At 34.8% G+C, this 12894-nt stretch overlaps 1 protein-coding gene across 4 annotated transcripts in view; it reads left to right on the forward strand.

Moving 5' to 3' along the window:
* Positions 1–12686, forward strand: part of LOC106154496 (axonemal dynein light chain domain-containing protein 1) — a 17557-nt gene extending 4871 nt beyond the window's left edge. Inside the window, exons 7-24 of one of the 4 annotated variants that reach the window (XM_087009184.1) lie at positions 490–673; positions 1038–1132; positions 2025–2117; positions 2864–3089; positions 3735–4003; positions 4499–4580; positions 4845–4886; positions 5830–6012; positions 7397–7414; positions 7831–7882; positions 8087–8303; positions 8645–8738; positions 8955–9145; positions 9528–9624; positions 10069–10383; positions 10711–10935; positions 11253–11434; positions 11594–12686. In XM_087009184.1, the coding sequence (XP_086865310.1) occupies positions 490–673; positions 1038–1132; positions 2025–2117; positions 2864–3089; positions 3735–4003; positions 4499–4580; positions 4845–4886; positions 5830–6012; positions 7397–7414; positions 7831–7882; positions 8087–8303; positions 8645–8738; positions 8955–9145; positions 9528–9624; positions 10069–10383; positions 10711–10935; positions 11253–11434; positions 11594–12053 (3025 nt within the window). In that variant the 3' untranslated portion in view covers positions 12054–12686. The remainder of the gene's footprint in view (positions 1–489; positions 674–1037; positions 1133–2024; positions 2118–2863; positions 3090–3734; positions 4004–4498; positions 4581–4844; positions 4887–5829; positions 6013–7396; positions 7415–7830; positions 7883–8086; positions 8304–8644; positions 8739–8954; positions 9146–9527; positions 9625–10068; positions 10384–10710; positions 10936–11252; positions 11435–11593) is intronic. The other 3 variants (XM_087009185.1, XM_087009186.1, XM_087009187.1) reach the window with 3 other exon arrangements.
* The last annotated feature ends 208 nt before the right edge of the window (positions 12687–12894 follow it).

Genomic DNA, 12894 nt, shown 5'->3' on the forward strand with positions numbered 1-12894 from the left:
GGAATCAACCAGGAAGTATCATGATATGACTTCCCTTAGCAAATTATTGGGCCTACTGCAAATTAGCAGCAATAAATTTTTTCTTGCAAACTCCTGCAAGCTCTTTGCTGCAGAGTTTGCACCAATATTAGCATACTTTTCATTTTGCTCAGGGGTTTATTTGTTGCCACACCACACTTGCTAGTCTGCCATTAATCTTTATCCCACTCTCCTCCAAATCCTGTAAATCTTGTCTGATTTTACAATAATTTCTACACGTTATGCTATCTGGAAATAGGCCCATACATGTTGGCAATTTGACTGTGACAAATGCAACTTATATTGAAAAACAGTTTTAACTTTTTTTTTAAATATTTCAAACACAATTCTGGTATCATTTTATCAACAATATGACACTTTTCCTTGATAATTTGTATAACTCCTTTACTTGAATAATAATTATGGATTCCTGTAAAATGCCTCATGTACTGGTATCAATTTATCACTCAGGAAACCTAGCAGTAGATATGAAGTGATACAACTGAAGAAAACAATGGAGCAGATGCTAGACAGGCTGGGCATTGATGATGATGACATTGAAGTCAAGGGACCAACACAGATGCACAATCTTCTTGAACTTATTAAAAAGGAGCAAAACATCTTCAATATTGTGTTCCATGAGTTGATAAGACAGGTGAGAATTCTTTATTTGCTAACCCAAGAGACTGAAAACATAAGTTAGTACTTGAGTTAAAATTTTTGAAACATGTGACAAGGTTATTATATGTGTCAATTGAATAGGAGAAACAGACACTAATTTTATGCTATATATTATCACAAACTAAACATTTTCTATATCAGACATAAGCTTTTTCCGTGGAAATGTTGGATTCCGTGTTTTTTTTATTCAATTCTAATGGTTCCTGAGATTTGTCAAGATCTGCAATAAAATCTGGTTCAGAGTTTTTTTTTTTTTCAAACCTAGGCTCATGACTGCTATATAACCTTTATAGATATTATTACAGATGTATCTATAGCAGGTTTTGTTTGTGTTTCAGACCAGTGTAGAGTGTGTTGAGAGGGGAGAACTATTGTCAGATCTGAGGAATAAATACAGTGGATTGCTCAATAAAGTGCCAAGGCAAATAAAAAGGTAATGGGAAGTGTATTTTATATGTCCTTATATATGGTAAATTTTATAATGCACTCTTTTATAAAAAGTTCACCACTCTTGTAAATTGATAAAAACTCAGACTTTTGATTTGACCTTTTCATGTCCGTTTATAGTCAATTGCCAAAAAGTTTATGTTTTTATCTCTGTTTGTTTATCTTCAGTCTAACTCAAAAAGGTCATGGATGGATTTTGATGAAATTTCCAGGATAGGTCAGAAATGGACAAACTTAAAAGTGATTAGATTTTAGTGGTGATCCATTAACCAGATCACTACCTTGAGCCAAAAATCTTGAAATGATTCTTCAGCATTGTGAGATATGGTCCATGACCTTGACCCATTGTGTTCTTACATTTATAACTACTACAATTTATCACTGTAAACTTTATTGGCAGAGGTCTACAGTCTGTGAGTGCTTTTCCAGTTAGTATAATAAATTTAAATTTTAATTTAAAAATGACATCTTTCTTTGAGGCTCTTTCATATATACAAAAAGTCCACAAGTTGTGAAAATTAGGCAACATTTTTTTTTTTCGATCTGTGGTCAATGTCATTTTATTTTATTTTAAGAAAATGTAATTTTATTTTATGGGACATTTAACTCAATCCCTTGCTTTAAGTATATACATTTACACTGCAGAGTAACTGGCTGGTGCAGACTATGGATGGTGTTAACCATCAAATTTACAAAAATCATTATTTTTCAGGAGTAGTCATGAATTTGTCATGAATTTGTCCTAAAACACATGACCACATGATTTACTAGTATTCATGTATGGGCTGTTTTAGCTCATATGTATCCTGCTGTATATTTGCCCTTTAGGTGTTGCTTCTACAGTTTACTCTGAATATATTTTCACATTTTGTTTTCAGTCTACATGAAGAGGTGTTAGCTCAGAGAGCACTAGATAGAAGATTAACAGAGGAGCTCATGAGATTTAAAAACACGATAGGAGTACTTACTGAGTAAGTGTTGGTTGATTTTTATGAACAGTCTCTGTACGTATATATGTAACCATCACCTGTCATTGCCATTGTTGTAGTCTTGATCTGAAATACCAGTACATGTGGAGTAAAAAATCTTGATCTAATCTGTTTTGGAAAAAAATGTTTTTAAACATTATCTTGCATCAAAATTGACAAAAAACCTATTTTGTGTTATTTTTTCTGTTTTGTTTTCAAATACTAGTAGTAAGTGTCTTTCTACATGCATATGATGAATCCCTGGTGCTTTCCATCCCAGTACCATAACTGTCACTGTCCTAAATATCAATAATTTTCTGCCAAAAGCATTTAAATTAAATACCACTTTAAATGAATTACTGGGGTATGTTTTAAATCTAGAACTTGTCTTAAATAGCAAACTCAGTGCAGAAGAAGTAGTGAAATTTTGAAAGGCAGGTTTGAACTGTTCATGAAGTTCATCAGTGTAAATGTGATGCTAACTGGAGTGTGCCTGTCTATGTTATAATGGCACAATGAGAATTAGCTTTTCTGATATAAGTCTAATTTGTAAGCTTTGCTGTCCAATTTTAGTTTATTCACAGCATTGTCTCATTGTTAATATTAACAAATTCCATTTATATGAATTACATTTTACTTTTTATGCATTGTCAGTATTTATTTTGATATTGATTCATACTTGTATTCCACACTGAAGCAACACAGCTGATGCACTTTAAGTAGTTTTACCTAAACTACTATCTTTACAGTGAACTGTCCCAGGTAAAGGAACACGATAAAAAAGTAACACAGCAGGCACACCAAGCCCAAGAAGAACTAAAGAATGCCCTGGTAGACTCAGAGAAAAGTGCCAGTCTTCTAGCAGAGTACCATGACCTGTATGAGCTCCAGAGAATTAGACTGGAGAAACTGGTTACCATGCTCTCAGAGGAGAAAGAATTGTGGAGCACTGCAGCATACAGCTTGGCACTCAAGGTATTAGGATAGATGTACAGAGGCACTCATGCTTCACCAAATGAAGAAAGAAAGAGTTACAATTTTAGACCCTCTTTAATACTCGTGTTTAAATATGTATTCTGTTTTGGGTGTTTTGGTATTTTTTGTGTCTGGTTACAAGGTTAGCACATGTTTACATTTATAATTGTGTATAGTCTGGCAAATATAAAAGAGACAAGTTAATTATAATTTTAGTGTGACTAATTATTAAATAATGCATCTAACTTTGTGCTTAATCAAAATAATAAAAAACTCCTCGAAAATATAAAATAACGGTATTTAAATTTTTTATTGCTATGTACAAGCATAGGCAACTCAAAACTTTTATATCAGTTTAACACCTTTCAATTTTTGAGGTGAGATTGCAATTGGTATGAGGTGTTACTTCATACCTAAACAAGATTTTTTCCCAAAAATTGGCGTAGTTGGCCACAAATGTATGGACTTCAATTACGTGCTATCACAAAATAAAGACATAATTATCTGCTATCCAAAAGAAAGTACCCTTGTATGTAAGGCAGTAAATAAGGAGTTTTTGGCAAACGCTTACAGTATCCTTAAAGCAATTCAATTATTCATTCATTTGTTCATCATAGCTCACTGGATTTTGAATATCTGTTCAAGGTTACAGAAGAACACTCCCTGAACACAGCAAAGAGGCTTCACATCAGTGAAAAAGCCTGGGCAAAGCTAGCCAATCACTTCACCATTCTTCTAAGTGACAAAGATACAGAGGGTATCACAGCACTCACAGAGTGTGTAGAGGGGTGGAGAGAAATTACTGAGAACTTTAATAACGAGATACGAAGAAGAGAAGATGAGATGAAAACAAAGTTGTTGAGTGTAAAAGAAGGACTGACACATTGGATACAGGTGTTCATAAAAATAGCACTGTAAGTAGGATAAAAGCAACAGCATTTGTTCTCCACTTGAAAACGTGCACTTCCACAAATGCACATTCACATGGTGTTTGGAGTTTCTACCGACTTCTAATCAAACAATTTGGCCTAATTTGCCTGCACTGTCTGTGAAAGTTTCACAAATTTTGTAGCATGTTTTTAAAGTTTTTAACCCTTACATTCAGATAAACTATATTTAAATACCAGTAAATTGTCACAACAATTTTGTCTCTTAATTCAGTTTGTCAAGCAGTTTTTATCATTTCAAGTTAAAGCTTGACAATTTGTCACAAAAACCATTAAAAATTTACTTGACAATGTATTACACTTTTAATGCAACTTGACATAAATTATACAGATTTTTTATCTGTAATATTACTTTTGAATTATATCTATATCATATTGAAAATAATATATGGGGTAGATACTGTGTCAGTCATTATCATCCTAAATAGAGTATATGTAAAAATATTTTGTTTTTTCTATCAGGAACAAGGATGGACAATTCACCAAGCCACCAGATGCAGCTGCTACTCAAGAATTATATGGCTTCATCAAAGGCTGGGAAGAGGTACACGTAGGACATTATTCCATTTCATTTGTGAAACCTTGTGATTTGTGAAGAATTTTATCAGGATTTTCAACAACTTAAAATCAGTAAAGAAAAAACAACATTAAGATTGAATGTTTAAAGTTTTTCAAAAGCAGATAAACAAAATTGAAACTATACTTGCAGTATCTCTTCATATGGTGTGATTTTATATGAGACGCTTATCCATAAAAATGCTAACTTTCAACGTTAAAAAATGGTGTTGCTGCTACTATTATGCTGCAGCATATCCTGGACACTTACTCAGCAGTTCAGTCTTGGCAAGAGGTAGATATGATGAAGAAGATACCTGTCTTACATCCCCTCCCTCCCCCACAATAAATGTTAGTGACATGGCAGTAATCAAAATGCATACATGTAGATCTATTGTTTTATGTCATATTAACAATAGAATAACACCTGCAAACAATTTTAGTCTTCAATACTTAAAATGTGTAGAATACTTGTAAAATGCATAGAGTTGACAAATCAGCACAATCTGCATGTTATATCCAAGTTTGACCAGTCACCATATGTAACATTTTACCAGTGGGTGAGTGCACCTGCATGGTTTCACAGCACTCTCCCCTGGCCACAGCTCTCAGCATGTGGAGATATCATCTGATTCAGTGTATTGAAGCTAAACCAGGCAATCACAACAGTATGAATGAATACCCTTGCATGTATTAATGTAAATACCTTTTCATTAATGTCCTTTGTGTTTTCACCAACTACATTTCACTTCTGTGAAAAGGTGCCTTTCCAGTAATGATGTCTAATCTATAAAGTAAAAAACTGAATGGTAAAAAAGGGCCTGCTAATTGTCAAATCAAGCAAATTTACTCTTATGTCTAGACAGAGAAATTCAATTTTTAGCAAGTGTGCATGTGTAGTTGTAAATGTGTTTCTCTCAGGTTTTTATGGATTTCAAAAATTTGTTTTAAAATCTCAGTGGTTTTGTCACTTACACCTTGGTCCCTAAGCTTAAACATTATTAATATTGAACAACCTGTGTGCCATGAGAGGATTGAAATATGTTCTTTATTACTTCTAACCTGCAACTTTTTTTATTGATAAATGTTTATATTGCTATCTGTTCCCATTGAAATGTGTAACAAGTAATTCCTCTTTTTGTAAAATTATTCAAAAATTGATAGGTGTATTGAGTACAAATTAGTCATATCTGTAAAAGTCACTTTTTTATAACAATAGTAATTTAATCCATTCTCAGATTTTGTCACGAGAGATGGAGAAATTTGGTGGTGACCTGTTGCTTACAATGGAAGACATGCTGAGGAAGATGAAGAAACAGATGGAGTCTTGGACAGAGACAGCCATGAAAATCTTCAGTCGTCACAGAAATGAGGACAACAAGGAGCACCATGAATATGGTCCTATGATAAAGATGAATGAGGTAAGTGGGTCAAGGTTATTTTAATGCAAGAGTTATTTGGAAGTAATGGTGTTAAATTTATGAATTTTCATAAGTCACTTATATTCTGATCACTATGTCTGTCTGTGTTTTCATCACAGCCGTAGCCACTGTCGTTGGAGACATCTTTTGTTTGGTTGTATTTGAAGGCATTACCTATCATTGACCCCATATTAGAAAATTTTAGTTAGATTTTTGGTTTAGAGAAAGTTAAGCCATTGTTAAGGTAAAATTTGGTGAACTTTTTTTCTGAATTTTTAGTACGATTTCACCATCCTTCTTGTGTAGACATTACTTATTCTTTTTCTTTAATTTATTTTCTTTTTAAAAATTTTTTTAATGACTGTTTATGTGCCATCATTGATTGTTGCTTCTTTGTACTAGTTACATCACAAATCGTCCACTGTATGCAACATACAAGAGCTTAATTATATTGAGGTGCAGCCAAGATATAATTTGCTCTTGTATATCGCATGCAGTGGACTATAAGTAGTTGTAACTGACTTATGCCACGGCTGGCACTTCAAAAAATAGGATGAACGCACAGAAGCATATGAAAATACAGGAAAGTGTGTAAGCGAAATACAAGTGCAATTATCCCATTGTTCAAAGCACCAGCCATGGTATAAATTATTGTGTGTGTGTGTGTGATGCTGAAGATACTCATATAAGAATTATCTCTCTTTGCTATAATATTGAGAAAATTAAGTAAAGAGTAACATTGTTTCATAAATATTTTGTGTCTACATTTTGCTGTACATTGTCACAAAATGCAGTTGTGTTTAATGATGTTGGTATATCCTGTTTCTTTGTGCTCTGGGCCATTTTCTAATGTATGCTTAACCTTACTAAAACAGCACATTCATCAGGGAATGAATATATTAACATATGATTATCGGTAGAACATAAAATATGAAATATTATGGTTCTCTTCACAGCAAGACCAACTTTAAGCACAAAAGTATGCCCACTAAAATACCAAAAGATTAGATTTTTCAGGAGTTCCACATCTTAACATTTTAAATTTAGTTTTAGACCAGCACACTTAGTCATTAAGTGATATCATTTGGACAGTTTGTGGTCTGAGATAAGCCTTGTTGTGAACAGAACCTCAGTCTCTGTCGTGTTACAGCTTGGATGAATAATACAGATTATTATTATTATTATTATTATTATTATTATTATTATTCGCCCAAGGTAACTATCTCATTCTTTGCCAGTTATCTAGTAGTATACTTTGCAGCACAACTATGTACCATACATGTATAGTTTTACATGTACACTCTGCACGTGTTAATTGCTTTAAATGCACTAATCCCCACCTTATTTTCTTCTCTCTTCTCTCTCACTCCCTGCCTGTGCACAGATGCATGTGTTATTTGATGTGAGTATTGCCACTTGCCACAAGACTGGGCTTATTTCACAGATCTTGACACACAGATAAAATTGATTATAATTTCTGGGATTTGAGATTGGACCAAAATAACTCAGATGTGTCATTACAAAGGAAAATAGAAGCAAGCCCAGATTGTGTTTAAATTTTTTTTATCATGCATGCAAATCCTGAGCATTTTAACTCTCAGTGTATGTAAAATATTAACACAATGCGTTTTACCAATTGCATGGCAGATAATTAGCATATAAGTAGCTTTCCTAAATAACTACAATCTATGTTGTCTATGAAATCATCACTGCTTATCCCTGCACTGGATATCCCATATATTTATATTTTCATTAATCAGTAGCAATTAACTTTCTTCTTTTTACTCAGAATGATGAAATAATTGTTTCAAATTCTAGGAAATTGATGAGCTCATCAAGCAATTTAGTGTCCGACTCACTGGAGAGAATGGTAAGGTGGAAAAGCACAGTAGACATATACCGTATTAGTCTATTAATGCACAAATGATGACTTTTGAATAGTTGTATTTTTAACAGCACCACAACAAATTCTTATGGCATGAATGCCTGTAACATTAATTTTGGTTTATTTCAAGATCACTTATTTCTAAATCAATGCTAAAGCTTTATACTATTCACTTCCTTCATGGTTTAGGTACTGCACGGGTTCTTATCAACCTAAACAACAATCTGGAGCTCTGGGACAACAAAATCAACACCATGCTCCACGGTGGTGCACAGCTGAAGGATCAGGATTGGCTGACCTTTTATTCTTTGCTGGATGAGTGGATCCTCTTTATTGATGATGGTGTGCTGCTCATAGGTGAAACACAGAATGAAGAAGCAAAGGCAGCTAAGAAGGAACATAGGAGGTAGGAAGGAATAAAGTGTAAAATGACAAATTGTATACATTATACTAAGTCTTGTTTCTAGACTTTCTTTTAATTTATAATTCCCCAAAATGGGAAATGATGAAAGATAAGAAAAAACTTACTCTTAAGTCTATGAGTTCATTCATTGTGGGAATTGCCAGAAAATAACCAAAAAATAACATATCCTAGCCATGTGAAGAATAAGTGATGAATAAGAAGAAGTAAACATTAAAATATTTATACAAATATTATACAGATATTTATACAGTTTTTTGGGTTTGTGTGGTCCCCTATGAGACTCTCCATTTAGGTTGATAACTTACTGAATGGTATCATTTTAGAGTTGAGGTTGCCAGTGTATTCAAAGAAGTACAGAAATGGTTGACATCAGCAGTAAACAGCATAGAAAGTGAAGATGCCAAACTTGTTGAAGAGGTAAGAGTCAGAGGTAATTAATTTGTATGTGTCCTCATAAAATTAATTTTTACTAAATAATCTTTAAATACAGTTGTATTCCCTTGGACTTCAGAACTTCTTTGAACCCAGGGCTGACACAGTAATTTTTTTCAGAATATGTTATCTCTAAATGTAAAATAATAATAATAATAATGTAAAAGTATAATAAAAGATAAAATATGGAAATGTTACTAGGTGAATACCCTGCACACAGAGATGGTGAAGTGGATGGTACAAATCCTGCTGCGGCTGGCTCCAGAGAAGGAGGGCAGCTCTACTGAGGCCAGCCAGGCTGCTCTACTGGGGAGTGTGCCAGTATCTCAGATCAAATCTAGTGCCAAGACCATGTGTGAGAGGCTGGACATGTTCTCTAGATACGTCACACAGTATGTGGACATTTTGATACAGTCCCAATATACATATATAATACAGTTGTTTTCCCATGAAATCAGAGTTGGGGATCACTCATGTCTCGTGTTTATATATATATTAGAATATATATTTATATTAGAATGTATCATGATTTAGTAATGGCATTCTCTATATGTATATATACCTAGACTTGCAACAGCATCTACTCTGAAGTGTTTGTTGAAGTGTTTTAACTGGACAGTAAGAAACCTTTGAGGCATTATACAAGTTAAATGCAATAATATGTGACATTGTAATTATAAGTCGACTTTTCCTCAAGTCATTTCACTAAGAAAACTTATTACTTCACTTGATTGACAGATGCCTGGAGTTATAAATTATGTGTTTGTCTTCCAGGTGCTGTTTGGATATAGTTGCCACTAGTGTACAGAAGAAGATGGATGCCATGGAGGATAATGCTGACATGGAGATGAGAGACCTCAGAAAGCTCAAGGTATTATTATCAGATAGCACTCTGGTTCATCTTAGAATATGTTATGTTTTAAGGAATTTGACTTGTTTCCTCAAAATTGGTGGCCTATTGGTTTAACAAGCAGTATTTTCATTCTTTTATCTGTTAGATTATATTGTTGTCAGTGTGGGGATCACATACATGTCAAAAACAACTGTTCATATGAAGTAAAAATGTTAACTTGTTTAAAGTTGTACGGACAGTTATATGATGAAGGAAGTGAACAAGGTCTGCCCTGGTTTTACTGCAGCCAGTCTAGACCAATGTTGATGAAACATTATCCTCAGATCAGAAAAGGGTATAATGATAAGATATACATTTTTAATTCATTTAAGCATCCCATATGCTGGTGCCATACATTTTAGGCTTCCTTCTGTTTTGGCCATGATTATGTAATGTACTTCATATATCTTTTTTACTTTTCAGTCTGAATGTGATGAGTGGATCCAAACAGCCTCCTTGCTGGTTGCAGAGCTGACTGGGGAAAGTTTGGATTATGTTCCCAAGTCAACCCCTGCTCTTTCTCTGACCCCTCTCTCTGCCACCCCTGCTCCCACTGCCACCCCTGCCCCCACTGTTAACACACTGCCAGGGGAACAGACCCCTGCACCAAAGACCCCCCAGTCCTACCATGATAAGGAGAAGCTTGAAGTCCCCCCTGGTACTCCAGGGACCGTGTCAACACCTGAACAACTAGCAAACCCTCAGGGACAGACCCCAGAAACACTGCTTGAAACTCAGGTAGGATTGGAATTTTTTCCCTTTTCATGGTGATTGATACAATTAATCACTCATTTATCACTTTTGTGTTTTAAATCTTTATTTCATTCAATAACAAAAAAAAAAAAATAGTCAACCAGGAACTATAATGTATGTGCAAATATCTTGTGAAACACTCTTGCTCTGTTTGTATGAACTTGCAGATACCTAAAACATTTGTATTCAACATGTATGTAATATGTTCTTCATACAGTAGTTTATCTTTAAATAAAATGCTGTAAAACTCAAATAAAGCTTAGTCATCATAAAGATAAAAACAAGGTTGATACGAGACATTATATATTATAGGCAGCTGAAGATATATTGCCAGAAACCTCCCAACCTCAAGAGCCACAGACTGAGGCTCCTGTACCATCAAGTGTGCCTGCAGAACTGAGCACTGGCACTACAGAGGGCACCACAGGAGGGGCTGAGGAAGGAGGGGCAGATGGAGGAGAAAATGCAGAGGGAGAGCAGGAGACTGCACCAGCTGAAGGAGACCTAGAGAAGAAAGAAAAACATGTCACTATACAGGTACTGTAGATACATGTAGTCTATATATAGTATATATGTAGTCTATAGTAGATCGTCTATAGTATATATAGTTTATGACATAAACCAGACTGATATCATAGTCCATTTCTTGGTTAATTCATGTAATCATACTTTCAAACAAAATGCAGTTCTTAGCTCTTCTGTGATAAGATACATGTGTAAATGTACAAAATATTAAAATCCATCCAGTTGTCCATCCTTTTGCACTAATTCCTTAAGTACTTTAGTTTCTTTTAGTCCTGTCATCATACATTTTGTTACTGCTGGTATCTATAGAACACTTTTTATTTCTCAAGGAGCCTGCATCTTTAACTCTCGAGATAATTGGCTTTGATGAAAACACCCATGTGAAACCACTGCATCAGGAGACGCACAGGAAGCCCATGGATGCTGAAGGACACTCACGCCCAGACACACCCAATACAAAGAAAGCATTTGAAGCCCTGGCAGCAGTGGACACATTACAGCAACAGCTGTTGTAAGAAATAATTTTGCTGCTTTTAATTTCCCATACAAAGTAAACAGCTCAATTGTCATCATAATGCTCTAAAGTTATAAGTTTTTTAGCCTTAGAATGGGAATGGGCTAATTTTTTCATTTTGTTTTTTAAATATTTTTTGTTTTTTCTTAATTATAGTGAAACAGAAGAGAGAGCCCAGGCTGCTGAAGACAGAGCAGTTAGAGCTGAAGAGGACCTGGTAAAGACCCAGGAGTCTCTGAGAGCTTTACAGCGTAAAGTGGCTGAGCTAACTTTACAGATCGAGGGTGAGTCTGCTTCTTCAGCCCAGCAACCACAACCAGGTGCTGCTGCCACAGCTCAACAAACTCAGTCTGACACTGGCCCTCCTGCCCAGCCAGCCCAGAGTACAGCAGCAGCTGTGGTCACTTTACCAGCGCCATCTGCTGGAGCATCCCAGTCTCAAGGAGCACAATCAGAACAGGAAACAACTAAGCCATCCACCCCAGTCAAAGAAAAGTCAGAAGCAAGAGACAAGCCACCATCAAAACCATCCACGCCTGCCCCAGAGAAGAAGTCTGAGTCCCGCCCTTCATCCAGAGCCAGCTCCAGAGGCTCCATAAAACATAAAAAGAAATAATCTAATCAGAGATTAAATTGGACATAAACAACTTTTCACAACATGGAATATGCTGTTGAGGCTTTTGATCATATTTAATGAAATGATGTATAGACTGATTATTTCTAAATTTATTAAAATAGATTTGATATTGTACACCAGACCACAGCCAGTAGCGGTACATTTACGCGCTGGGCCAGTATTGTAACAGCAGTTTACCAGCATTTTTTTACTTCCTAACTGAGGTAAACTAGTACAAACATCAACTGAAACATCAACAGACAAAAGAAATTTATTAAAATTGTTCTGTTAACAAACCGGCATAAATGATAAAGATGAAGGCAAGATTACTGCTCTTTTTTATCCATTTGCAGGGATCAAGATTTTAAGGTCTCTAAAATATAGATTTATGTATAAAATTATATCCTTTCCGGTCTGGAAATGACAGCCTGATTATGCATTCAGCTTCTGCCAATTCTGGGAACTTTACTGGACTATGCATGCCAAGTTTTTTTGCTGCTTTTGAAAATGGTATTTACTTCTTAATGTTGTAAAAATTATGTTTCTGACATTTTTACTGTACAGAGAACCAAGCAAAATTATACATGTGTACATTATGTAAATAAATATATATCTACTGTTTTTATAACAAAATTTGTCAGATATTTCTTGTGGCCTTTTCCTATTGATTAGATCTACAATTTTATTTCTAGTTTGTGGTTTTTTTCTACCACTTAATAATAAATGATTGACTTTTCGGAGGGGGGGAAATAACCACTTCACCATTTTGCCAATACGTTGAAATGTAGACTTTGGGCAAAGCCCCCTCTTACTGTTCTCTGTCTATACTTGTTTATACTCT

This window comes from Lingula anatina, chromosome 3, assembly GCF_051362555.1.
Source record: "Lingula anatina isolate TDL-2025a chromosome 3, LinAna3.0, whole genome shotgun sequence".
Lineage (NCBI taxonomy): Eukaryota > Metazoa > Brachiopoda > Lingulata > Lingulida > Lingulidae > Lingula > Lingula anatina.